A 27,734-nucleotide genomic window follows, 5' to 3' on the forward strand; every position below is an offset into this window, starting at 1 on the left:
AATCTGTGTAGGGCTTCCCTGATTACAATCCAGGATTGGGGCCCGATGTTTTTCTCCCTCCAGCTTGGGTAGGACTATTTGTTTCTGGCAGATATACAAGACGGGGGAAAAAAGTAATTTTCCTTTCCATTGTGTACAGAGCTGCTTTTCTTTAACACAAGAGTGTAGAACTTTCACAGTCCTGTTTTCTGGATAGTTGCCTGTCTTTGGAAAAAGTGTTTGATCTAACTGCCTGAACAAGGCTTTACATTTATTCTGCTCATATTGTGAGTGGTTAACAGGGTACTGGACACTGGGTAGTCAGCTCTGAAAAGTAAAACTCACTTCTTCTCGGAATAGTGACAGGGACTGCTCTATGAGTGAAACTCGGCAGGAGTCAGAGTATTCATACAGCAGCTAGAGGATGGGAATATACTTCGTCATGTTTGTACCCTAAATGCCCTGTTACCCGAGTAAGAATCTCCTATCCTTTTTCTTGTATTTGTACTTTCTTGTTTGACCACATCCATTCTTGAATGCCCTGTGCATGCTATGGTATGTTCAGTTCAGCACTTTTGTAACTGAAAGATGAGAACTGTATCTGTCACACAAACCTTCATGCTTGGCTGGAGTTTGTTGGCTATTGCTTTTTGGCTATTTGTTGTTACTCTTTTCCTAACTGAGCCAATTCTCTCATAGTATTAAATTATTCATCTAAGGAAAAGTGATATTTTTCTTGGTTGGTTTTTTCCATGGGAAATGATGGAATTTTTTTTTTTAATATTTTCTTTTTTTTTAATTTATAGGCTGAATAATTTAATTTTACTTCTATTTTATTTTGCATTTTTTCATCTTGGAATCACGAAATATGTTTTCAAACAAGATGCACTCACCTATAATGCATTTCTCCTGTTCTTTGTTTAGTCTTACATTTTTTTTGTTCTCCAAGGGTTTCTTTCTTTTGGAAGAAATTTACTTTTAGCTTTAGGTCTTTAACAAAAATGTCAAGGTTGTATTTGTAGTGCTGTGCACAGAGCATGGCTTATGTATTTCTCATGTTTTGGGACTCAATAGTAGTTTGTGTGGTGGGTTTTTGTATTAGGAATTTCTCTTCTGCTTAATAAAACATTTGTGTTGAAATGGAATATATGCTTTTGAGTATTCCTTTTGGACTACTGTTGTCACTGTGGCTCAGCTGAAGTACAGAGCCATAGTTTCCTAGGTACATAGGATGCATAAGAACACATTGTTAGGTACATAAGATGCAGACTGTCTTTACAGATGTAGGTATAAAGAAGAAGACTATGGAGATTCAGTTCTTGATTAAGTAACTCAGCACTAGGGGGTGCAAGAAATATTTGATGGGATGGTGTGTCTGCTGAAAAATGGGTACTGTTTCTTAGTTTGGCCTATTAAGCCATTCCTCTTTAGTCCTCCAGATTCTGACCAGCTACATCTCAAATTAAACTCATGACATATTTTTAGTGTTCCTATTTTATATTTGCAGTATGTTGTGTATTTTAAATGTATTTCTGTATTTTATCTTCTAAATAACAATTAGTCTTTACTGTAGCAGGATTAAATAAACAAATCCTTCACCGGGTTTCTAATAACTAGTTTTAAGATGTTTACTTCTGAAGGATGCAGGATGCCCTCATACGTTTGGACTGTAGAATTTTGATGTTATTTGCTGTCGCATTGGGTTGGTTTTTGTCACTTCTTTCCACGGCGTTGCCGACCGTTGCTGCTGTTCTGGCCCTTGAACAGCAGGAGGCGCTCCAGACTCAAGCCACAGAGTTGCGGCTGCTCTAAGCCCAGCCACAACAATTTTGTTTCTGTCAGCTTTCACCAAGTCTTTTCCCTGGAAACTTGATCCTACTTCAAAAGTGTAAGCCTCCCGTTGATGGGAACAGGATATTTTACTATTTTTTTTTCTCCTAGACTATGTTAAGTAGCCTCTCTGGCTTTAAAACTACACTTAAGACAGTGTGATGTTTTTGTAGCTATAGTTAAAGAGGCAGGGAAAAATAAATGTCAGTATAAATGTACTTTTAAGAGAAACAGGAGACAAAAGTCTGAAATTCATGGTAGTAGTGTCTTAAAAGAAGATAGAGTAATTAAGAGAACCTCAAGAATTTTGGCAGGGTAAGGGTAATAAACCAGTGAATGCTAGAACATGCTTCAGCGTCTAACAAGTAAGAAGATGTCTAATATGTATATTATAAAAATAATAATGTTGCATTTTAGTGCAGACAAGTACCCAAGTGTTAATTAAATTGCATGAATTCTCAGTAAGTGCAGCTATAATTCTCAAGGCCCTGATCTTGCAAAGATGTGGGAGTCTTGCTGACTTCTTCCAGGTCACAGAAAAAAAACACAAGAGAAAATCACAGCAAAATGCTGTGATAGACTTTTTGAGGTCAGCCATTTGCCTTGAAGGTAGGATTTGGTGTGCTTAGTCACTTATGACAAAGGTGCAGAATTGTTCTTGAGAACCATCAGCAATGAGTTTTGTGTACTTGGTATTGACTTCTGTTTCCTTAACCTGTGGTTCTTGTCAGGCTGGGTTGACTTCACTGGCTATAATTCACTATTACGTTTTTTGCCAAAATGTCCCAGATTTTATTCCACTTGAAACTGTGATGTGCTTGCAGAGTACTGACTCTGTGCTAGTCCCTTGCTTTGGGACTGCAGAAGGAAATAAGACCAGCCTTGAGGATGGCAGATGAATGCAAAAATAAGTTTGTTTCCTGATGTGTAGGAAAGAGAAGTCACCATGACAGCTGCAGGCATTTTGTAGAAATTAGGAACAAATCAACTCCTTTCTTGTTGGGACTGTATATAGTTTGCTGGCTTCAGGGGTTTTTTCAGAGGGGTACCAAGGTAGGAAAATGTGACTGGATGTTTCACAAGTTCCTAAAAGCCACAATTAATATTGAGGTTTGTAAAAGAAACTTGTTTGTGACTGCTCTTTGTAAAATTATTTTTATTTTTATGAAAGACTATTCTCTCTTGGGAATGCCATATGGAAATATAGCCCAGATCCTTTGCAGAACATGTGAGATAACTGTCACACTGTTCAATTTGAAAGCTGAAGTGGAAACATAATGCAAAATATAACTAGGAAGCCTTTCAACCAAAGTGCTCAGAGAGGAGGACAACTTTCTGTAACAAAATTTGTAAGAAAGGTAAGGTGTGCCTTCTGTTAAATCAACTAATGTAGGTCTAGAAAGTCCACTTTAACTTACCAGTCACTAAAATTAGTGGATTAAGCTTTTTGGAGGTAAACCTGAAAGTTATTGAAGAGCATTGCTGTAAAGCAGAATTCAACTTTCAATAATTATTTCTTTATTCAAAATGCTGTGGAAGAACAATGAAGTTGTTGATTTGAAAACTAAATCAAATCTAAAAGTTGTGTGCAGTGTTGATACCAATATTCTAAAGTACCCCTTGACCTCCTCCAAGATATTGTAGGAAGTACAATTAACAGAAAGAAAAAAAGGAATGTTAAATTCAGGTGCTATCTTATGGTTGATGAGAGTACAAAGGTATTCTGTTATTATTATTATTGTTATTATTTTTAAGAAATCCAGAGTCTTCTATAAATCATGGTTCAGAGCCTCCCTTTAGGTAAAGAATTAAGTTTCGTAGTCTGGCATGTAGTGAAAATTGGAAGGGGTTTTCCTTGTCTTGATCTCTTCAAGTTAACCTGAGGGGTTCATCTCACTTTTATCTTCACTAACAAGATCTTTTCAAGTTTCTTTGAAAGTTTTGACAGGATCTGTTTTATTAGAGATAGTTAACTTTGTAGTCTGTATTTCTGTGGATGTCAACAGGATAATAATTTTTCTCACAAAAACCCCCAGAGAGGTCAGGATATATCAGGGACTACATATAATAGCCACCGATAAGAATTTTTGCCTGGCAGCTAATTTGCAATTGTTAAGTGTCTGAATGCTTGTGTTCTGAAGAACAGTGATCCTGATTCAAATATCCCTTATGTTCAATTTTATAACAAGCATTCTTAATAGAATAGATGAAAGTCATGTTGCACAAAACAGTCTTAGCCTCGTTCCACAGACACAGCTTAAATTAAAGTGATTTTAAGAGTCTGCATTTTATTTAGACTCAGTGAAGTCATACAAGCTTAGAAATAATTATTTATAATCACATACTACATCTTTGTTTCTCACAGGAGCACAGTCTTTTTGTTTGAAGCCTGCTGTTCTTGAAGAATAACCAAACCTCATTGTGTCAGTTAACTTCTTTTTATAATTGTTTTTTTTAATTGGCTTGGCTACTTTGCTTCTCTTAAAAATACTGTTGGGCTGCAAACTGTGAAAGTAAAGTGCCTGGATTTCTTAAATGTAGTTTATCCTTTAATAAGAAGTAGGTATTTACATTAAAGAAACTACAGTTTTCTTTGATATTTCTGCTTTTGTTAGGAGGCTATTGAGATTTTTGTTTGTAAAGTTATGTAGCTCACATTCTGACATAGAGTATGTGAGAAAATTTTCATTCTTTCCTGGGCTTTGTTATAAATATAAATGCTTTGGCATTTGAAATCAGATGTTCAGAGTGAATTAAGTTATTGGAATCTGCAAAATGAATACAGAGAATACCTATTATGTTCCAGTTTGTGTCTCAGTTTTTTGCAGTTTTTGACAGATAAGCATGAGAGTTATGCAATTCTACAGGAGAAACAATTAATTTAAGGTTCATTATTACAATAAAAGGGACCTCTTTGAGCCTTGATTTTTTATCTTTCTTAAGTCAAAGCAGCTTAACTGAAAGTTTGGCACAGAAGAAAATACTCTTTTCCACCGTAGAGGAGTTCATGTATATATTTGTTGATGCTGTTACTGATTTGTGCAGGGCGAATGTGTGTTGGTGTCCACTTCTTTTTACATAAATGTTATATTTCCTACATCAAAACTAAATGCAACCTTTAAAATGAAATTATTAATATCTAGGCACATACAAAATCCTTGATTTCAGGAAGTCTTCTTTTAGATTAATCATTGTATTTTCTGATGGGTGTGTGTATGTCTGTAATGGATAGCAGTTTTGATATTTCCTTTTCCTGTTCTTCCAGAATTACATTCAAATCCTTTAAGTTTCACATAATGGCTTAAAAAAATTTATGTGCTCAAGTTCAAGGGTAGTTGGGAAAACCTTTTTATAGCAGTGCAAATTGAAAATACCAAAAATCAATCCATACCTGCATTTTTTTAACCGGGGATGCACTAGAGGAAATGACACATGGTAAGAAATCTTTTTGGCTGGAGTATATAGTTCTCTGCAAAGTTAACACTATCTGAGATCCTTCTATTTTGCCTGCATTTTCAAAGGCATATTCCCATAGAAAATACTGTGCTCTTCATCCTTTTGGTTTTCAACTAGACAACGTGCAGTCCAGTCAGGGAAGCCTAAGTTCCAGCAAGAAGCAAGAGCTCATAGCTGAGCTCTAGACTTGTGCTAGTTACCTCTAACTGGTACCTTATTAAGCTTGAAAGTGTCATAATACTTGTGTCCACCCTTCTTTCGTGACATGGGTATCCTAAGGCCCAGAACTCACATTTTAAGTAAAAGAGTATCCAGACAGGGTGTTTGATTCTTGCCCTGGCTTGCTTAGCTGCCCTGAATCCATTTTCTTCCTTAGGAAATGCTGTAACTGTGTTTGCCAGCTTTGGAGACAGCAGTACAGTGTTTTTCTGGTGATCTTACTCTGCCATGTGCAGAAGAGTCTGTCTGCTCTTCTGAGGCTGCAAATTACAGCATACAAGAAAACCTGTCTTCCAGCTCTCTCATTTAGTTATTGTCACTAAATGTTGTCTGTCTCCAGAACATTAACCTTTCTTCCTAGTAGCAGTAACCCTTAGCAGAACCCTTACTGGTAGCAGAGTGCCTGTTGCTGTAGTTCAGTGTGGGTCATAATTTCCTTTCTGATTTCTTTTCCCAAAAATATTTGAGTACACTTCCTGTTGGAGATAAACTCCTAAGTTGTCTGAATAAATGTGGAGGCCACTTAACAAAGAGTGTGCTCATAATGAAGCAGCTGCTTCTTGCAGTTTTATTTTAATATTTTACTATTTGTTTTAAATAGAAGGCACAAAGCTGTACAATTATTCAAGCTCACAATTGATAAAGCTTGAAAATTGTGCATAAAGTGATTCTTAGAATGGTTATTGCTTTAACATGTAGTATAATAAAAATAATTATATGTGCAGTAGGGTCATCAACATTTTTTAAAATGTAGATTTTGAAGATAGCTTGTTCTGGCTAGTGAGCATTTCAAGGGCAGGCTAAACTAAATCATTTTGGAAATTCTGCTCCTTTTTTATGTAGAATCACTCAGTATCAGTTAATTCATTGACTGAAGTTATACTTTCATTCTGTTGATTGAAAAATAATGTGCAGTGGAATCCCAGAATGACAAAATTGTCAGGGTTGAGAGAGACCTCTGGAGATAATCTAGTCCAACCCCTTGCCAAGGCAGGAATGCCTTGGTTTTGATAGGGTTTTGTTGGGAGGCTTTAGTCTGCATTTACAAATACACTTGGTTTCTTGTTTAAAAAAAGGGATCAAAGAAGCACCATACACCTGGGATAGAAGATGGGGAATTTTGAATTTTCCCTTTAGCTTCAGGAGATACTAATTTTACAGTCTTGGATCAACCCTCAAAACGGCTCTGCATCCTACACATACAAGTTTTGTCTTTGTTACTGGGCAATTTAAAATGCTAAAGGAGTGTATTGAGAGAAGTCTTAATCTTAAAGCTTTATGTAGTCTTTTACAAAATTTGGCCCAGGTCAGAGTGTGCTTTGAAGATATAACCTGAGACCCTTTAACAACATGAGAATTTTCTTTGAAAGGACTGAGGGAAGAGAAGTTTTGTTTGCTGTCACAATCACAGTCCCCATTGCTGCCAAAAGTTGAGCTACCATGTTTTTACATTGGTATGAATTTGAATGCCAAAATACTGTGCCTGGGAAATGTGTTCCTGTAGTCCCACTAACATCATGAAGCTGTCAGTAACTGAGATTGGGTAATCATTTGCTAGCTAACAGATGCTTTTTTTCTTGTCATCTGGAAACAATGAAGTTGCTAATGACTGCTACCATTTGAGTGTCTGAAATCAACCAAGAATCTTCAACAAGGGAGCATCTACTTTGTAAACTCTTCCAAATACTTTTCTACCTCCACCCATATGTCAGATTTAAGTTTTAGAGATGTAGTAGAGATTTCAGCATTTCCTGTTCTATTCATTGAGTATTTTTATTTTTGGGGAAGGTTCAAATCTTTCCATTTGTTCCCTTTTCCCCATTGTCATCTAATGTTACCTAGTGTTACACCTTTTATTTTTCAGTGAGTAGCATTCAGCCTTGAAGGTGGGGGCTCAGAAAATAGTCAGTCATATGCTTGCTCTTGCCACTGAAAGGCAAGATCATTTATCAGTAATAATTCCAGGAACTGAGGTTTTAGTTATAGAACATCAGTTTCAGATATCTGAGGTTTTGGCATATTGCTGTTCCTAAGTAAGCCCAAAGAGAAAGTTTTCCTGGAATCAGTGCAAGTTTGGGGTTAGGTTTTCTTCACTTAGGTTGTACTTAATTTGTGAAGATAGAGTTCATGTATGGAGGTAGGACCAAATTCAAAACTTGGGAATTGAATCAGTCTTTTGGTGTCTGGAATCATTCCTGCTTAGCGGTATAGACTGGTATTTAGGCAAAGATTTTTGAAGATGTATTACACACTTTTTGGAGGAATAGCTTTTTTGTTTCACTACCCAGTACTCACTTTGAAGTATTTTGGTTATTATAATCTGATTGTAATAATTGCACTATATTATGGGTTTTAACCCCTTTTTGCATAACTCCTAGGACATTGGCTAGCAAACAGTGGATGCCAGATAACTCAAAGTATAATAATCTCTGCTGATTGCTGCCAGGTGTGTCCAGAAGTAAGTTAAGTATTGAGTCTGGGGCATACAACACTAGTGGTATTTGAGGGTTTTTCAAAATCTTCAGCTTTGATTTTTTTTTTTTTTTCATGCTGGTGTAATAGGCAAGGCAGAAATGGACAATTGAGATCAGAAGTAGAAACATTTTCATTTTGACATTCTGTATAAAAAAATGCTGTTTTTCAAAACTTTTTTCAATTTTCCATTGGCAAGAAGAACATTAACACACATCTTTCATTAAATGTGGGAGAGATTTGATCCTGGCAATGTTCTACCAGAAGGGATTGACATTAACTTTGTGTAGTTTCTATTAAAGTGATTGTTTAGTCAGGACCTCATTGTACTCAAAATGTCAAGATTGTGACATCTTCAAACATTAGCCAGAGTAGAGGGCTATTTCCTCTGGGGAGTCTGCCTTGAGGTATAATAGTCTGGTACTGCTATTTTTCTGGGGGCTTGGATAAGTATCATGCTTTTTTCAAAGGACAAAACTATTTCAGACTGACTTCCTATAACCACCTTACCCCCTCTCCTCATTTTGGACAGTGACAGTATATTACAAAGTATTTATCAGAAAGCCTTCTTCCCATACTTTTCATCCTGGGATGGGGTCATGGGGACATTGTGCATGTTAAAGGAGTGCTGAGAATGAGAAGTAGGCATTAATCTTCTCCCTGCAATATATTAGTGCCAGCTGATCTACCCATGAAGAAATATTATTGCTTTGTCCCTCTAGTACATATCTGTGTATTTTACTGAAATGAAATGAAACTTAGTTTCAGAGGTTGTTTTTTTCCACCCCTCGAACAAACACATTTATCCAGTATTTCAGCTGGATGTGGTAATCCTTTGTGATTAGTATGAAACATTGCCTTCCTCTGATAAAGCTGGAATCTATCTCATGCTGCAGCTGTGTGGTCTTAGTCCTAGGTTCCATATGACATCTTCACAAAATAATTGGAGTTGGAAATTTTCTCTGGCGGTCATCTGTTCCAGCCCCCTGCTAAAGTAGAGTCTCCTAGAGCTCAGTGTCCACGATCATGTCCAGGCAGCTTTTCAGTGTCTCCAAGTTGCAAGACTTCGTAGCCTCTAAGGATAACCTGTGCCACTGCTTGCTAATCCTCACTGGTAAAACATGTTTGCTTATGTTAAGATGCAACATCTCATGTTTCATTTTGTGCCCATTGCCTCTGGTCCTGTCACTGGGCAGCACTGAGAAGAGCCTGTCTCTGTTGTCTTTGCATGCTCGCTTCAGGAATTTGTACTCCTTATTAAGATCCTTCTGAGCTTTCTCTTTCCCAGGCCGAACAATGTGGCTGTGTCTCTTTTCCTGATGAGCTGAGCACTGGGCACAGCACTTCAACACTGGACACAGTGCTGAGTAGAGTGGAAGGGTCACCTCCCCAAGCCTGCTGGCCATGCTCTTCCTATTGCACTCAGGTTGCCAGTCACCTTCTTTGTGGCAAGGGTTCCTTGCTGGCTCATGTTTAACTTGTCTACCAGGACCCCCAGGTCCCTGTCTGCACAACTCCTTTCTTGCTGGGTCTGGGTGTTCCCCAGCACATACTGGTGCCTGGGGTTGTTCTCCCCAGCTGCAGTGGAGAACTTTTTGAACTTCTCGAAGTTTCTGTCAGCTCATTTATCCTGTGAGCATGTAAACGTCCCGCTGGATGGAAGAAAGACCCTCTGACATATCAGCCATTCCTCCCAGTTTGGATGATAATTCAGTGTTATCTGCCAATGACTAGACAGGACAGGACTGGACCTAGTACTGACCCCTGGAGCACATTGCTAGTCCTTGGCCTCCAAGCAGCCATTGTGGCACTGATCACCCTCTGGGCCCTGCCATTCAGCCAGTTTTCTGTCTGCTCTTCCAGCCCATACATTGACAGCTTCTCTGTGATGGTTTTATGGGCTCACTCAAGTCCAAGGAGGTGATATGCACTGCTCTCCCCTTTTCTGCCAGGCCAGTTATTTCGTCATATTGGGTTATCAAGTTATTTAAGCATGGCTTGCCTTTGCTGACTCTATACTGACTGCACCTGGTGACTTTCTTGTCTTTCATATACTTGGAAAGGGTTTACAGGGTTAGCTGATCCGTCAACAAAAAAATTATGCTCTTAATTTTGAGCAGTCTCTACACCTTTTGATTTTTCTTATTTCTTGTGAAAAAGTTATCTAATTTCATGAAGTGTTTTCAAGGGGCTCTTCTTTAATGTCTTAGTATTTTACTGTTGGGAGTAACATGTTTTAATTTCCTTCAGCTGTGAAAATCTGATGTTTTGTTATGAATGTGAGCTGTTGGTAGTGTTAAATTTTGATTTGCTGAAGTGTGTGTTTGTAGTACTCTGTCATATGTTTCTTTCTTGAAATACTTTGTATGCTTGTCTCTCTTCTCTCACTGGGCAGGGAGGAAATAGCACAGGAATCCTGGATGATACTGGATGTCTGAGGGGTAGGAGGGTGTGCAGGCTTTGCAAATACGCATAGATTTGGCAGGACTGATTGAAATGCACTTGGCAAAAAAGCCCTGCAAAGAGCCCTTGTGCAGTGAAGCCACTTGAGCTTGTCCGTGGTGTGTATTGAGACAGTTCTTTTGTAGATATTAGTTAAAGAAGCAATTCTTTGAATTACAAATGGAAAACTCAGCTTACTATTCATAGTGGCATGTAGGATGATAGTACAAGATTTTAAAGTGATATGACAAAAACCAGTTCTAAACTATTGTGGAGGTTGTTATGATTTGCTCTCAAAGAAGGGTTGTTTTAACAGCTCTCGTAGTCTGTATGCAGGGAGAGCTTCAGAGGAGAATCAGGAGGTCTGAAGCACTTGGTGTTGTGTTCCAGTTTTCATGGTAACAGTCTGGCCAGAACACAATCACTGGACAATTTAATGAAAGTGTGGAGACATCTGAGACTTACCTGCTAAAGCTTTGCAAAAAGAGCCACTGTTGAAAGTATTGCAATTCTTAGGAATTACTGAGTTAAAAATTCTTAGGATATTCAACACAGACCCTTTATGTCAAAGTGGACAGGGGAGCTCTGTGTGTCAATCAGTGTCCTTTGTATCTGAATTTCTGTGGCTTATATGAAAATTACCTCATCTTTTCTGCTTTCTTTTAGAGACTTGCTTTCAGTCTTTTTATCTAACTTGATCTAAAGTGATTTATATCATGCTTATTTCCTTGGGTGTAACGACTTTTTGAGTAAGAAGGAATATGTGTACATGGAAGCATGCATTGTATGAATTTAAGTGTGAAATTCTTGAAAAATTGTGTCAGTGTGGTAGAGGCAAAATCTGCTTTATTTTCTATGTTCTAGTATAGTTTAAAATAGAATGGAATACACTGACTTTCTTGCATTTGTGGTGTGAAAATAAGCAAAGTCTTGTACCTGACCATATTGTGGCTTAGAGGAGTAACCACACCCTGCTGTGTCTCACAGCTCAGTGATGCTCATCAGTGAATTGGAGCTGCAGTTGTCAGCAGCACTTTGGCAAATGAAGTATCCCTAGGGGGCTTCTTTTTCAGGTCTTCTCTGGGGGAGTGGGAAGGAAGGAAGGGTAGATATGTAGGTAGGGACTAGCTGGTTCTGTTCACAGCTGGTCTGTGACTAAGCCTTTTGATCCCAGGTCTTAAAATAGCATGGTTCTCATCTTTGGTGTCAAGCTATAGTAGTCTAGCTGATGCATGTTTAAATTTCAGTGACTGAGATTGTCTAGACTTAAACAGTCTTTGCTCTCACTAGAAAATGGTATAAAATAACACTTGGGCTTTGTATGTGAAATGAGGCAAGAGTATTTTTTGCCATTTGGGGTGCACACATAACTATAAGCAGATTCCATTTCTGATTTTACTATTGCCTCAAAAGAGTTGTGTGGTGCTAATCAGCTTCTGAAAGGTGTAATTTTGCAAAGCATTTATTTGCTTGATACACTTGTAGTGTGTTTACTTTTTAGAGTCAGTCTCAGGGAGTGTAAACCCTTCTACAGACTGCATACATCACTGAACTACTTTTTGAATTTTTTGTTCATTCTGTTTATGTGCATGCATGCAGATGTATGATTTCTTCCTCTCTATGAGTGTCTTCTGTACTACAGCATCTTGGACATTATTGGTTGAGGTTAGGCTCAAGAAGTTATGTTGGCCGTATTTGAAATCCGTGTCGCATACTGAAATTTCCAGGTGCCTTGCAGCTGTAAGATATTTTCTGCATGGTTCAAGAGAGTCCCCAGAGCTTGAGGTGTAATTTTTGTGTGGGAGGTGATTGTGTGTACTTGGTGTTTCTGTTGCTGCAGTGAAAGGCAAGATTGCAGACTCAGCAGTGCTTACCAGTGGGTTTCCTGCCCTGGCTGGGGATTTGGCTTACACCACAGCCAAAGCCATCTTGTTTTTCTGATCAGTCACACAATGCAGCCTTGGCATGGGAAAGGCACTTGAGTGCCAGCAGCCTCTTGAGTATCAAAAGCCACTGCTTGGCCACCCATCATGTTGCTGTGGTCTGTTTAGGCTACATGTTGACCATATTTCTAAAAATCATAGTCAACATCTGTTGAATTTGGTATCCAGATTTGAATGTAAGAAAAATTGAGGTACTGCAAAGCATTGTGTCTGTAACTTGATTTCACTATTTGAAAAATAAAGCCAGATATGCTCACTGAGGGTCTTTGGGCTGAGCTGGTATATTTTGTGGCATTCTGTAGCTTGAAGGTGAGTACTGTAGTTTATGTAGCTCTGCTGACTGACTGGTTTGGGATTCTTGTATTCCCTTAGGTACAACATTGATCCTGGCTTGTACTGTCCATTTTTCTCTCTTGGGGCGTGCATGGAAGGTTTGAACTCTTTGTTCAGTCAGCTCCTAGGGATCTCTCTCTATGCTGAACAGACAAAGAGAGGAGAGATATGGTCTGAAGATGTTCGAAAGTTGGTAAGTATTCTTGTTCCCAGCCTCTGAAACCAAAGGGAAGATAAACAAGATAGTGTGTTCCTGTGAGCTATGAATCAAACTTTAAAAGAAAATAACTTGGATACCTATCAAAAACACGAACTAGTTGTCTAATTTTAGTTGAAGTTAGACCTCAATAGCATTATCATCTCTTTAAGTGCCTTTTGGATGTTTGGTATTTTATATCCTTAATAAGAGCTCTGTGTCAAGGATGCCTGAATCAAAACCAGTTTCTGTTTGGAGATTATTGTTGCATCTTTCTGAATGGGCCCTGTTAATTTTAGTTTCAATTTGTAGATAACCATAGATGACTAGAATGCTGGAGATGTGTGTCCTAGCTGTCATGTGTCTTTACCTCTTTTTTTTTTACTCTTTAAGTCATCTTTGCTTTGAGATTGATTTTTACTTTAATTTTTCTGCCCTCTTTTTAGGGGAGGGTGGAAATTAAAACTTGGGCAGTAACTTACTCATCAGGTTACCAAGTTCCTATTTATTCATTGCCACGTTTTCTGCACTGCTCTTATATCCTCAGCCTCCAGCAAGAGATGCTGTTCTTTATGTACTGTGGGTCAATTTATAATTACTTCTTACTCTTTCTTTTATTTCCTTGGTAAATCAGCTTCTATTTGTCATTTGTGGGCTTTTTTAACACAGAAAGTACTTTTAATACTAATCTGTGACTGGCTAGTTTTGAGTGAAATGCAGAAATGTCTGTAGTTTGAGATACAAGATATGAATTTTGTCCATGTATTTATTTTCAGTTAAAATTAAGAACAGATTTTATATTAATTATTCCCAGTTTGTTTGTTATTTCTTCATTATAAGTCTTGGGATTTGAATATTAGGTCTTCAGTTTGCATGTTATCAGTGCTTTCACTATGGAAATGATATTCTTTTTTTCTTCAGGCAGTTGTTCATGAAACTGAAGGTTTGCTAGGGTACATCTATTGTGACTTCTTCCAGCGACCTGATAAACCACATCAGGTAACATTTATGATCTGACTTCAGCTTGGGTTTTATATAAGTAATGACTGTAGCATTAATGCTATTTGTGTTCAATATAAATCCAGTAAAACTTGCCTTATTTTAAAATAAATTTAAACAGGGAATGTGTGTAACTTCATGTGTGGATTCAGGTAAAATATTTTTTAGTGCAAGCTTTTATTTAAAAAAAACACCCCATAGGCTGAATTCAGACTCTTTGTGGTACAGAATAACAGGTGTTATGAAGTGTTTAGAGAACTCTGTTTAGAGAAATGGTTGATATTTAAACACTTGTTTTCTGGCCTACTATTTACAAGTAGAAACAATCTCACATTTATACTTTCTAATCTTTACACTCAACTAATTTTTATTCTAAATTCTCTTTAAAAATGTAGACATTTCTAAATGGTGTGGCTCAGTCACTACCTAGTGCCACTATATTTGTAATAGGATGCAGTACAGTAGACACTTCACTCAGCAGAAGCATCTGCATATTACCACCTTTCGTGAGGTGATGTATGGACAATCTTTAAATCTACATTAGTTCAATATGTAACTCTGTTTTGCTAGTATTTCACAATATACTAGTAGTTCTGTGTAGTATATTTGAGAAAGAAGTTGCTGCTGAAGGTGGAGGAGAGACTTTAATCTGTACATTATGGATTTGACACATTAGTAAATTCTTGTCACTGGTGATACTTGTTAGAAAGTTTGAATGGTTTTGATAATTCTAAAACATAAATAATTTTATTTTCTAAAAGCAACACAGCCTTTCCTTTATGGAATAAAGTAATTACTTTATGAATTTGAAGTCTATAGTAAGGATGGAGAAACAGTGTTGTTCAATAGCAGCACTGAATTCTACTCATCTAACTGATGATATGTTCAGATTTGATTTAACAGTTTAGTTTAATTTAATCATTATTTTAGTATCATTGATACAATGACATTGGCTGTCCATGTTTGCTTTTACCTTGAAAAGGACTGTCACTTTACAGTTCGAGGAGGCAGGCTAAAGGAAAATGGAGAGTACCAGCTACCTGTAGTTGTTCTTATGCTGAGCCTTCCCAATTCAGCAAGGGGTGCACCAACGCTACTAAGTCCTGGCATGATGGAGAATCTCTTCCATGAAATGGGACATGCTATGCATTCTATGCTGGGAAGAACTCGGTACCAGCATGTCACTGGTAAGAAAGTTATAGTAATAAAGTGATTTTTTTGTTTTAGTCAAATGTTTAATTTCCAGAAGAAAGGAGTAGATTAAAAAAACAATTAAAAATGGACAGAACAAAACAAAAGAATAAAAGGAGTATGAATCAAAAATGGTTGTCATGTTAATAGTTCTATACTGTTGATGATTTAACAATACAGTATCAGATCTGCATATATTATGTAGAACTCAACCAAACAACACTTGAATATTCTTTTTCTAATAAGAATTAGGTGTTTGTATCTCTTCTTTATGTACTGTTGATTTTTATTCTGTTGGTGGTATCCACTCTTTCAAGTTTGTCTTATGTGGAGTTTATAATCATTGGAATAGTTGGAGGTTGGGAAATAGGTTGTACCTACTGTAAAACCACATGGAATCCTGGGTTGGAAATTACTTAGGAAAATGAACAAAGGAAAATTAGTGAATTAGGTCTTTCAGAGAGTAGTGAGGGTATTGGCTGGCAGATCTCTGGCTTCTATTACCTTCTGCAGCTGTGCCAAAGAGGTCAAAGACCCATGTTGGCTAAGGCTGCTTGGTATGCTACTTTTTTAACCTGTGGACAGCTTGGTACATTCTTTTCCATAATAATGTGCTGGAACTCTCAAGTGCAGTAGACATTTACGTATTAAAAAAAACCAAACTATGAAACAGGTGAAATTATGAATCCCTTGTCTGAAAAAATATTTTTTAATATATTTTACCATTTTTATGCTAATGATACAAAGGGGTGTTAATGTTAAGTTAATGTTTTATCAGTAGATACCTTTGTACCCAGTAGCAAAATACTCTTTTTTTTAAGTTGTCCATTTAAAGTTAATGTTGGCTGAACTATTTTATAAGTCTGTCATTACTGGACATAGTTAAAACAGATGAACACTGCATAATTCCTTCAGTATAAGTTCTGTATAGTCTTTGGGACAGCTAAGGGCTCTCTCCTACTCCTTCCACTCATATAGCCTTGCTCATCTTGAGCTACAGAAATACTTATATGCCCAAAATAGCTGCTTTGGTGTGAATTCTCCTCTTGTGCTGAATCATGTGTTTCTGCATGTCAGACTCTTGAAGGGGCAGGAAGTGGCTAATTGTGAGGCTCAGATTTTCCAGGAGTCCCTGTGTATGGTTTCTGTGTTGCCTTAGCTCCAGGCAGTCCTGCATCCCAGGGGATTTCACTCCAGATCTAGTATTGCAAAAGCAGCATTGGAGGTTGGAGGTCAGTGGTGTTGTTTCTGCAGAGAATCCTTTTTTAATGGATTTGGAATGTGTAAAAATCAAAGGGCTTGTCCCAGGGATGTCTGTTAGGGGCTGTCTGCTCACATGGAACATGAGGGTGGTGAAGTATCGAAACAGGCTATTGTAAGCACAAAAAAATTTGACATTCTAGTTGAGATGAGCTGAGTAATTTGGCATCTTTCCTGCTCTCTCTTGCCTTACTTTTCTTTAATTCAGAACTACACAGTACAGATCATGCGTTTTCAGAATACAAGGAGAATTTTTGCTACCAAACGGATTTTTCAGCAGTGGTGGACAAAAAAACCACAGTTTTATGTATCAATGCAGAAGTCCATATAGCTAATGTGTCTGTGAAAAGGTTCAGGGTGATTTGAAATTACATCAGAGCTATATCTAACAGCAGTAAGTATTAGAATGGTAAAGGTACTGGTGAAAGTGTTTGGGCATGTTCATTTTGCATGTCTAGTCTGAAGGTGAATTCAAACTGCAGCAGGTACAGAGAACTAGAATGCATAGTTTCTTAGACTTTATCTTGCCTTTGGATAATGATGGCTCAGAGAGAATACAGTTTCTCTTAATTTAGTAGGTAAAAACTAGTATGATAAATGCTATTTATAAAGAGCAGTATCAGTCTGAATCACTGAATGTAAACAGATTATAAGTTAAGATTAAAAATTAGAGAACATTTGTAGAGGTCAAAGGAGTGATTTTAAAAACCAATCTTCAAATAAAAGTAAAAGCAGACTGGGATTTAAGACTGATTCTGAATGTTGACATTGTCTCTGGCTGACAGGGATAGATGTGTTGACCCAGTGGGTCCACTGTGAAAGCAACAACTTTTCATTGTTAACATTATAGAAATTAGAAATTCAGCTTTGATTTGGCAATGTGTTATGCTTTTTAATAACTTCCATTGGGTAAGCTGCTGATAAAGATTAGAGTAAATAAGGTTTTTGGGGAAGTGCTTTTTGAAAATAGTAACAGCTGAGGTATTACCTCATTGCACTTACATAGAACTTGTCTTGAATCTGCAAGCGTGTTCCTTGAATGAATGACTTGGTATCATAAAACAAGGTTAATATAAAGCATAAGTAAGCTCAGCAAACAGATGGAAGCTAAAACTTGTAACTGTGAATGGGATTAAGGCAGAGTATTATTTACATTGTAGTTTAATTTAAGTTTAGGACACTTAAAGATTTGGTGTTTCATGTAGGGCCAGTTTGGCTACAGTCTGGTTTAGTTTAAAAAGGGTGTGATCCAGAGCTTTATAAGGTGCCTCACCCAGCTGTTCAAATATTTTGTTTTACTTTGTGATTTATAGTAAAATGTGTAGGATTATAATGAAGCTTTTCTGGCAGTATGTACAATAATGGAAATAAAATATTGACTTAATAAATAAAAGAACATTAAAGTTCACCAAAAGTCCAAACTAAAAGTTGCAAAACCTTTTGGGAAGAGTTAACTATTTGTTAGTGAAAATAGCAGATGCTAATGTGTACAATTATTCTACCTCTAGGAACCAGATGTGCTACTGATTTTGCTGAAGTTCCCTCAATTCTGATGGAGTACTTTGCAAATGACTATCGAGTGGTTAACCAGTTTGCAAGGCATTATAAAACAGGACAGGTAGGGAAAAATGTAAAATTTTGAAAATAGGAGTAAATGTATGTAGGAAAAGAATCATCTTTATATGTGTTATTAATGGATAATGTTTAAAGTAGAAATAAGCAATGGATAAAGTTATTTTAGTATTACAATTTCAGTTATTAAAAAATAATGTTAATACTGTCATTGCAAAAAAAGATAAATGTGATCTGTGGAAGAATACTAGATTCTTACAGCCTAGGTTCCAATTGCATATTTAAAACTTCCAGCCTTGTTTTTTCCTACAAGGTATAGTAGGTGAACAACTTCTGTGTGCATCAAGTTGATTGGAATGATTTAATATAATGACAGGTAAGTTACAACAAAAATAGCATTTGCTATTGAACTCTCTTAAGTCTGTCTTAAAATAAAGCTCAGGTAGCCAATCATGGATGTGAATGGAAATGATCTGCAGTGGTTCAAAATTTCCATTTTTAGCACAGTGTAGGGCAGTGAGTGAAATATTTTGTGATGAAAAACATACTGCTCTATTTAGGATTATATTGGTATTAGGTTCTGTCAGTCATGAATTTTTGCATTAAAACTCTGGTGCCGTTTGTACATAAAGTTATTCTTTATCAGTCCATTGCAGGATCTGCTTTCTGTGGGGTGTTTGGAAAGCAGTGCTTTTTGTAGCCAGGTGACTTTTAGTAGTCACTTTAAGAATGGTAATAGAAAATTATTTATATTTACACAGACATTTCAAAAATTCCTCCTTAGTTGTGTAGTGTTATACTTAATTGGAGGTTTTTATCCAATACTAAGCATTCAGTGCATTTCAGTATTATGGGAGTAGAATTATGTTTGCCTCCATTGAATAGTTAGTAAAATGTTTAACTTCTATTTTAATAGATACTGTCTGAAAAATTTGCTCTGTAGTTTTTTCTTTTTTTTAATAGTTTTTATTTTTTCCCTTTTTTCTTTCTTTTTTTATCTTTTTAAAATTATATATATATATTTTTTTTTTTTTTTTTTTTGCAAGAGAGCAATACTTTTTGCAGAATTTATTGCACTAAGAAAGGTCTCTTTGAAATCTGGGACTTAAACTCAGTTCAAGAGTGTTGATCATTTATCTGTTTGAATCCGCATACAGAAATATGACTTTCTAATGTTCTCTATAAAGTTCATGTAGTGTTTAAACAGCATGGAGTTAATCTGATTGCATATGAGTTCAGAGAATGAGCTTCACTAAAACATCTGAAAGAGATTTGTGGAGCATTATTTATGGCTTTGTATTTTCAAAATGACTTGACAAATCTAAAACATGTTTAGTTTCAGTGCAAAAGCTAAGAACCAGACACTCTGTCCCATTTGGCATTTCCATAAACTACTTCTGTTTATTGGTGATGAAATCTTCCCCTTTCAGAGAGCAATTGAGAAAGGTTTTATGTAAAAATCCAGTCTTGAAGAGGGCAGGAATGGATTATGCTGGAATATGAGAAGAGGAGCCTGAAACTGCTCTGTGGCTTTTGAGAGCGTTAGATGGCTTTCTTTTAATTGCTTTTTCAAAATTTTAGAATGCATTTTTAAGCCATTATCCAACATATATAAATCTGCTTTTGCTTATTTGGTTCATCTAAGCTGATTTTAACTCTGATATCATATTTCTGTGTTTATCATTTAAATATAAATAGATTGAAGTAATCTTTTCTGTTGTGTCTATGTTATGAAGTACTTTGACTTGAAAATCCCATCTCTCTTACATTTTCAACTTCACAAAGATCTTTTTGGGGCTTAATTTCTCTGCTTGTTCCCTGATGAATTCTTCTGTTGTGCAAATCGGAAACTTGATTTTTTATTTTTGTTTCTCCAGTTTTTGATTTATTTGGAAAAAAAAAGTCTACTTTAACCCTTTTTCAAGGGGGAAGTAAGGAAGGTGGTCAAAAAAGGTAAAACATGAAAATTGTGAAACCATTGAATCAATATGTTGTTGCTGTTCTCAATAAGAGAAGTTCCATTAATTTTCTTCTTATCGATTAAGAGAATGAGCTTTTCTATGCTAGAAGGCTGCTAGAAAGCTTTTTTCTGCACCAGCTACACCAGCTGAACTCTGCTGGATGTTGGCAGAAGGTGAACTTGCTACTGACCCAGTTTGTGTTGAAGGCAATGTAGATAATTTGACAGAGCATCCTTCTTTTGTTGTTGCTGCATCTACACTCTATTTTTTGCATGTAAACTTCAGGTGGTATGGTTTCTAATACTCCTACTGAACCTAATTGCATCAGAAAAACTTGCCAGTGTGATCTCATCTTACATTAGCCATTTCTATAAAAGTCAGTTTTAGAAGGACTAATCTTTGAGGATCTGCACTTACAATCAGTGCTTACACTTGTGGGAAGAGGAGGGGAAAGAGGTGCTTTGATTATTAAAACATGTGAATGGTTGAAAATTCTATTTCAGTAGCATTGTAGGAAAATAAATTGATGGGCAGACCTTCAAAGATGAGAGTTATTTAGATGTATATCATGAGGTTCTGGCCCAAAATATCTTGAAGTTTATAGAAAGCTTGTCTCTGCCTTCTCCCCCTTTTGAAAGGTTGTGCTGTTGAATGTTGAGCAGTGACAAAGCTTGCAAGCTCTTCTGTCAAAAGGAGCAGTTCTTTTTAACTTAGTTGAAAAAGCTGGCCAGTACAAATCTAATTGTTTCAAGAAAATAGCAAGCCCAGTTTTCCTTTCATCTGAAAGATGACTCAAACCAAAAAATCCTTGAGAAAAAATGAATAAATAGAGAAGACTGTAATAATTAGTAACTAAAGTTGGATTAGTCAGGTAAGCTCATGAAATCAAGCCATACCAAAATGAGGGCATTACAGTGCTTAAGCAGACAGTCTGGTGCATGAGTGCCATTCTGTATCACTGGGTTTTTGTTTAATTTCATTTGTAAAGTGCAGAGATATGTGGTAGGTCTGAGCTAAATAATTTTAAGCTTATGACTTTGGAGTCTTTCTTGAACAAAGGCCAGTGTTTCAGCCATTCAAATTTGAACTGAGTTAATTTTTCACAGAGATGGAATTACAAAGCCAGTATTATATTAGCATGATTACAAGAATAAGCCCACAGATAGTACAGTTGTAATGTGTTGCAATTACTACACAACGGTAAGGAGTTAAGCATGCTTTGGGACACAAGGAATTATTTTCTTTTAGCCACCCTGAAAAACATGCTGAAAAATTCATTCCAAGATCTTAAAGTTACTTAATGGAGAAGGTTAGAATAGTGGACCTCAAAGAAAGGCATGTAGTGTTTAAATTTAAAAAATGGAGTGGTTATTCAATGACATAGTTTCAGGCAAAGCTCTATGAAGTCTTTCTTTTAGAAGGAAGATGACAGTCTCATTCTGGTTTTATCGGAGAGTTAATCTTTCAGGAGAAGTGATGTAAGAATGTTGATGCCTTTTAAAAATTCATTCAGCTGCTTATTAAGCGACTGCGTGAGATTGTAATGGAGCAAGGAGGAATAGTTTCTACTGCCTGAAACAATATGTGCTCCAGTTCAACATATCTGTGTGCATGACATTCACAGAAGCATACCTTGGAGTGGAGCTGTGATCTTTGAAGAACCCTCTGGAGTCACATTTTGCTTCCCTGAAATCTTAAGTATTAAGATGCCAAAGGTGTTTTGGGAAAAATAACAGACTTCTTTATCAATTTAAATTCTTTCCATTTAATCTAATTTTGGCAATGTTTTCTGGTGCCAAATTATGCTTGGCTTGTGAATTCTGATAATAACACAATCTTTGAGCCAGGTTATTAACACCGATAGATTTAAGAAAGACATAAATGTTTTTTCCTCTTTGCCTTTTTGTCAACATGTGTAGTCATAAGAATGACTTGTACTTTCTTAATTTTAATCTGCTCAAACAGTAGAGTTTGCCCTTCAATGCAGTCAGTAGACTGGCATTATTTGTTTGACATTCATATGGCTGCAAAAAAAGTTAACAGCAATTTATTTGACACTCTTGGTAAAATTACCTGTGTTTTACTCAGTGTCGAGAACTTCCTCTTGCCATCATTTAATATGGAAGAAATATAAAATTGAAATACCATTGTGTGGTAAGAGTTGGTTTGAGCTTACTGGTAGGAGAGCTCTTTAACACTCCTTTATGACAACTTTGTAAAATATACATGCTGTTGCTGAACTTTTGGTTGTTCAGGTCTTTAACACTGACAAATTACAGTTTAAGAATTTCTATCCAGTTTTCTCATACTTTGCTCTATTTGACATAAGATGCCCCTAGAAGAAAGTTTTGTTTAATTCCTTGTTGTACTAGTTCATTAAGAAAAAAACAAAGCCTGCAAAAAGCTGCCAAAACTTGCTGATAGGTTTTGTGCTTAACAAAATCTGTTCAAAATTCTATAGGTTTCCTTGTTGAAACCATGTTACTGAAAATCCAGATGCGCTTCAGTTTCGAGATGAAAGGGCATTGAAGGATGCCATACTTGTGTAAGAGAATGAGGCAGAGACATTCATAGAACAGGGAGAATAATTGTCCAATCAAAATACTTTAACCAATTGTAACTCTTTTTCTACTTTACTTTCTGCCTTATTAAATTCTCTGGTTATATACCATGCCTGACCTAACTAACTTTTGACTTGGAGAAGAGGTTGCAAGCCTTAGCAAGTACTCTATAAAGCAGCTGTACAAGCAGAGAATTCTTCTTACCTGCTTCAACTTTGAGATTTTGGAGTCAACTGATAAAATTTTCTTCACTTAGGTGTAACTTCTCTAGAGCTGGGTTTTTATTCTGTGAACATTGTTTGTCTGGAATTCATATAATTTGCAAAGACTCTAAACATATGACTCTGCCATATCTGTAGACTTTCTTGGATTATTTCTTGACTGCTTCAACACACTGTAAAAGCATAGTTATGATTTTAGTGTCAAGTTTAATACCTAGCATCTTTGTAACATAGAGATGCTAGGTATTAAACATAACTCTATACACATTGTACAACTTATAGTACCTTTTCTAATTTTGTAGCAAGAATATAGTTATTTTAACCATATTTCATTTGTTGGGTTAAGGAAGCTGCTAGGGAAAAAACCAAAAATATTTGTTAGGAAAAACATTTCTTGAAAAGCTTCAGCAAGTAGTGGAAGAAGCATAAGGTCAAGCATTCATAGACAGATTTCTTAAAAATGTGGCATTAAAAAGTCTTTGGATGTATTTTCAGACATCTGGATTAAAAGGTTTTCTTATAATTACTTGAAAAGTGTTTCTGACTTTTCAGTATGTGGTGGCACGGATAATTTTATTGCCATAGATGTGGAATAAATTTAACTTTGTTAAAAATTTTAAAGGGTAGGAATTTAGTGTTCAGTACAGCTAAATATTTTTATGTGGATTAGGGTAGAAGGTCTGATGCTGTCTCAGTTGAAGTTATGAAAACCCAGTATTATTGAGCTCAGTATTATGAGTTATATGATGTGGGAGGGCTTTAACTGCCCCAGTCTGTTCTTTATGTCTAAAAATAGTAATAACATCTTTAACAGGCATATAAGGGAATGTGGAATCAGTTTATAGAAAAACAAACAGCTTTTTGCTTAGTGATTTCCCTATTGCTATGTGGATTAATGCTGATTTAATGCTTTGCTGGGCAAATATTTCCTTCCTCAGTGCAAAGAACTTCAAATGTCTTCTATTACCACCAGGGATTTTTTTGTATCTTCAGGCTTTTCTAGTAATTAGCTATTTAAACACAATTTACAAATAAACAAGTCTAAATGTGACCTGTTTTTTTTTTTCCAAGCCGCTACCAAAAAACATGGTGTCTAGACTATGTGAGTCCAAAAAGGTGTGTGCTGCAGCTGATATGCAACTCCAGGTATGTGTTTTGCATTCTAGTTTCTACTCACTGATCAGCACTTATGAAACCTATTTTTGTTCTTATAATTTGACCAAAATTTTTAGTTTAATGTAGATGTGTTATCTAAGTGTATGAAAGTTAATTTAAAATTATTAATTTTTATATTACTTTTTTATATTTGTTTTTCTGAACATATTCTGTGTTGCCTGCTTAAACCTAGATGTTTATATCTATAGGAAAATATAATGAAAACCACAGCTTTTGAAAATGGTTGGATTATCAGAATTCCCAAATGTAGTTTAAGATCAAATTCTTCAGTTAATGGAATAATTTAAGGAGAACTTGAAGTAGAGGAATATTATGTACCTTGGATCATTAAAATATAGTAGGACTGAGAGATAGAGGCTACCATAGTAAAATCAAACCAGCACATCTATTTACTAGAATGTGATTTGAGCTCCTTGTCTTCTGCAGCTCCAGATGAAAGTGGCCATTTGTCACATCAAAATTGCTGGCTGAGCTGTAAGGATCTAAGACTTCTCTCTCACAGTGTTAGGAGAAATAACTAAATTCATAAACCTTTATTTTCTGTGGGTAGATGTGATTGATTAGTCATTTCTATAAATGATCAGTGATGGAAGGAAAGGAAATCACATTTCTATCTAAAATGGTATTTGGCCTTTTTCAATCCTGCAACAGTAATTCTCAGATGTGTAGAGTAGCATTAGCATCCAGCCAAGTTTTTTTTTTATAGTAATCATTTGGCTGCTCTTAGTGTGCTACAAGTTCTTGCTGTTTGATTGTGTTTTCTTATTTGTTTTGTCTTAAGACCAAAGCATATAGTTTTTCCTCCTACAATTAACCTGGTGTTTAGGTGAGATAACTCTGCTAGTACCTTAGTGAAGGTTAGTTACTGATATGTGGAAAGAAACAAATTTACACATCTTTGGTATTTCATCCTTTGAGAAGTGGCTAAATGATCACAGCCCTGTCTATAAACATGAGCTGGGCTGGTTAACTGAAGCTGATCTGAAAGAGAAACTTCAATATTTGCAGTTTTCTCTGTGCAGTTACATAGAAGACTTTAATCAGAAGTCTGGGCTGAGGACTTGTAAGTTGTATATATGTCATTACACTAGTCAAAGCCAGACTGAACACTGTTTTCAGTGTATACATGTATTTTTCATTGGTTAAACTTAATGGACTTTTGAATTGTGCTTTCAGCGCAGTGCTGGTTGTCAGCAGCCAGTGTTGGCTGGGCAGGTACTACTTGTGGCTATACCTCTGTGACATGAGAATATAACTGCACTGTCTCTACAGGTCTGATTTTAAAATGCACACTGCTGGCTTTGAAAGAGTCTCATACAGAGGTCTGATAATCCAGGAAGAATGTGGGCAGGAATATAAATAATTAATACAGGAGGTTTTTATTGAGCAAAAAAATTCTGGATTGAAATAAAATTTATATGCTTAATCGTGGACTTTTATTCATGAGGGCAATGCATATGTACAGATTAGTAACCACCAAAGTGTTGATCAAGTCTGTTGACATGCACCCATTCTCTTCTGATGTCTCTGTCCATAATATCAATCTGACAGATTTCTTTCACTTTTTATATGTATTTGCTATGATCTTGTCAAGGTTTGAGACCAAGTTGACATTGTGGAGGCTAAATGGACTTGGATATTGAGCAATATGTCACAGATATATTCACAAGTGATATGGCCTCCCTGTTCTGTGGTGCAGGAGAGGGTATTCCAAAAGGAGAAGTCATTGCATCACTTGCTTGTGGTGAGGCTGTGAATGCTGTTGTTGGCCCTCAGCTGCTCCTGGGGCCTCTTTAGAGTCTGTCTTGGAGTCATTCCACACCCTCTGTCTCAAGAACACCCACTTTTGGTGGGCTCAAGTTCCCATGGGTGCCTAATGATTGACTGGTGCTGGCAGTGGTACAGTGATTTAGCAGGCTGCTTGCCATAAAATTTTTCTTGTGGAAATTAAGTTAAACTAGTTCCAACACATTCCAGATGACCACAATGCCATGCTGAATAATATTATTCATTTCCTACTTTCAGCACTATGTTTTTGGAGATGCCAGGTGTAAAACCTGCAGAAGTGTGCATTCATTTCAAGGAGACAAATTGGCAGAGCTGTTCTGTTGAATAATTAAAAAAAACATCCCAGAGAAGTTGACTACATGGCAAATACAAAGCTGATACCTTCCATTTTAGAAGTGCATATTGCAAGTCATGCAGATTAAAAAGTATAATAATTAATTGAAGCAAAATCTATTTTAATTTGCAAATGTGAAAATATATATGTACTGCTAGCTGTATACCTGAAAATACTGTGAATGATTATTCTAATACTGTTCCTTCAGACTTTGCAAAGTCTATATTCTGTATTGATGGCTAGATGCTATGTGAGCTATATTTGACCTCTAAAAGTAGAAAAAATGTTAACAAATATTCCAGCAGTGTGGAAAACACCTAGAGGTTCTTCTATGGCCTGTTCAGAAAGTAAGTCTATTGGCACATGAAAGTGAGAAATACTACTGCTTTTTCATAACTATAATACCTCTGAATTTTCTTTTAGGTCGTGTAATCAGTTACTCAGAAGGAAAGATAGGAGAAACCCCTACATCTTCTCCTAAGGCTTTTGCCAGGCAGATTGAATCCCAGTCTTTCAGTCAATAGTAACTTCACTGGAAAATGCCTAAATGTGTGCATATTAATGCTGTTAAGCAGACAAGGAGCTAGAAAGAACTGGAATCAAGTGAAACTAATAAATACCAATGTAAGTGCAAAATAGAGAGACAGTATGAAGATTAACAAGTATTGGATGGCATTTTTATATTTTTAAGTCTTTTGAGAAATGTGTTTTACTGAAATTAGAAATCATCTTCTCTCAACTGCTTGATATTAAGTATTAGTTTGCTCCTCACCAGTATCACCTAAAATCCTGTGGTCCTGGGATGTGTTTACCTTTCCCATTTCAAAGGCTTGTGTAAACACACAGAACTGTGGTTTGTAGATGGAAATGCATGTGGGTATAAAGTTCATCCAAGTTTATTTTTAGGGATGGTTTTTTTAACCATGCTGTCCAGGTGGCCTGGCTCATAGCTTTCTTCCCACACTGTACATGTGCCAGGATCAAGGGAGAGCTTATAGCTGACTTCAGTGACTCATTTCCTTGTCACCACATTGTTCTTTGGGCAGAACATTTCACTGGCCTTCAGTTGACATTTCCCCACTTCCTAGCTATGAGTTTGGCTTTTGCTCCTTGACCACAAACGACTTCACTCCAAATTTTACTATAGAGAAGGTCCCCTGTAGTGCAGATGCAGTTCCCCCACCTTGTGAAGAACACTGAAGAGCGATTGCAGACTGGTCCAAAGAAAGATGGGAGATAGAAAAAAGAGGATCAAGGCTGTGCTGAAGCTTGGCACTAAAGTCTCTTGTCAGATGCTGAAGTTCCTCATGTTTGATTTGGGTTTTGTAGACAGGAAAGGGGAAGTAGTGTGAAATGACTACTGCAGAGTTAAAAAGTTCTAAGGTGACAGGAGAAAGTGAGCTTTTTAGGATATTACATCAGGTAATTTGCAGGTCTATTCATGGTACTTACTGTGGCCATCCTTGCTGTCATAAACCTGTAGTTTTTGTTAAACTGTGTAAAAAAATTAATGGGATCCTAGTGACTAGGAATGCAAAGCCATTGTAAAGCTGCTTTCTCTTGCATAAATAAGAATGAAAAAGTATTTTTGCAGTGTTGTGTAGATTTCTCTTAATATTTTCTTAATAATTTTAGTCTGAACAGATGCTTGCTGGCTACTCTGCATTTGTAGATGGACAATGTTGGGTGCTACAGGTCTTGTTCAGTGTTGCTACCTGGGACATAAAACTTGCAGTATCATTAATGGGTGATTGTTCAAATTGAGTCTTACTGCCCTCTCTTCTCCTCATTAGCCATGGCA

General features: G+C 36.4%; 1 protein-coding gene across 1 annotated transcript in view; it reads left to right on the forward strand.

Moving 5' to 3' along the window:
- MIPEP (mitochondrial intermediate peptidase) overlaps nt 1-27,734 on the forward strand; it is a 64,942-nt gene that overhangs the window by 13,932 nt on the left and 23,276 nt on the right. The window contains exons 11-15 of the mRNA XM_021530635.4: nt 12,714-12,867; nt 13,792-13,869; nt 14,852-15,056; nt 17,829-17,938; nt 23,707-23,781. Of these exons, the coding sequence (XP_021386310.2) occupies nt 12,714-12,867; nt 13,792-13,869; nt 14,852-15,056; nt 17,829-17,938; nt 23,707-23,781 (622 nt within the window). The remainder of the gene's footprint in view (nt 1-12,713; nt 12,868-13,791; nt 13,870-14,851; nt 15,057-17,828; nt 17,939-23,706; nt 23,782-27,734) is intronic.

Source organism: Lonchura striata, chromosome 1 (assembly GCF_050655825.1).
Source record: "Lonchura striata isolate lonStrDom1 chromosome 1, ASM5065582v1, whole genome shotgun sequence".
Lineage (NCBI taxonomy): Eukaryota > Metazoa > Chordata > Aves > Passeriformes > Estrildidae > Lonchura > Lonchura striata.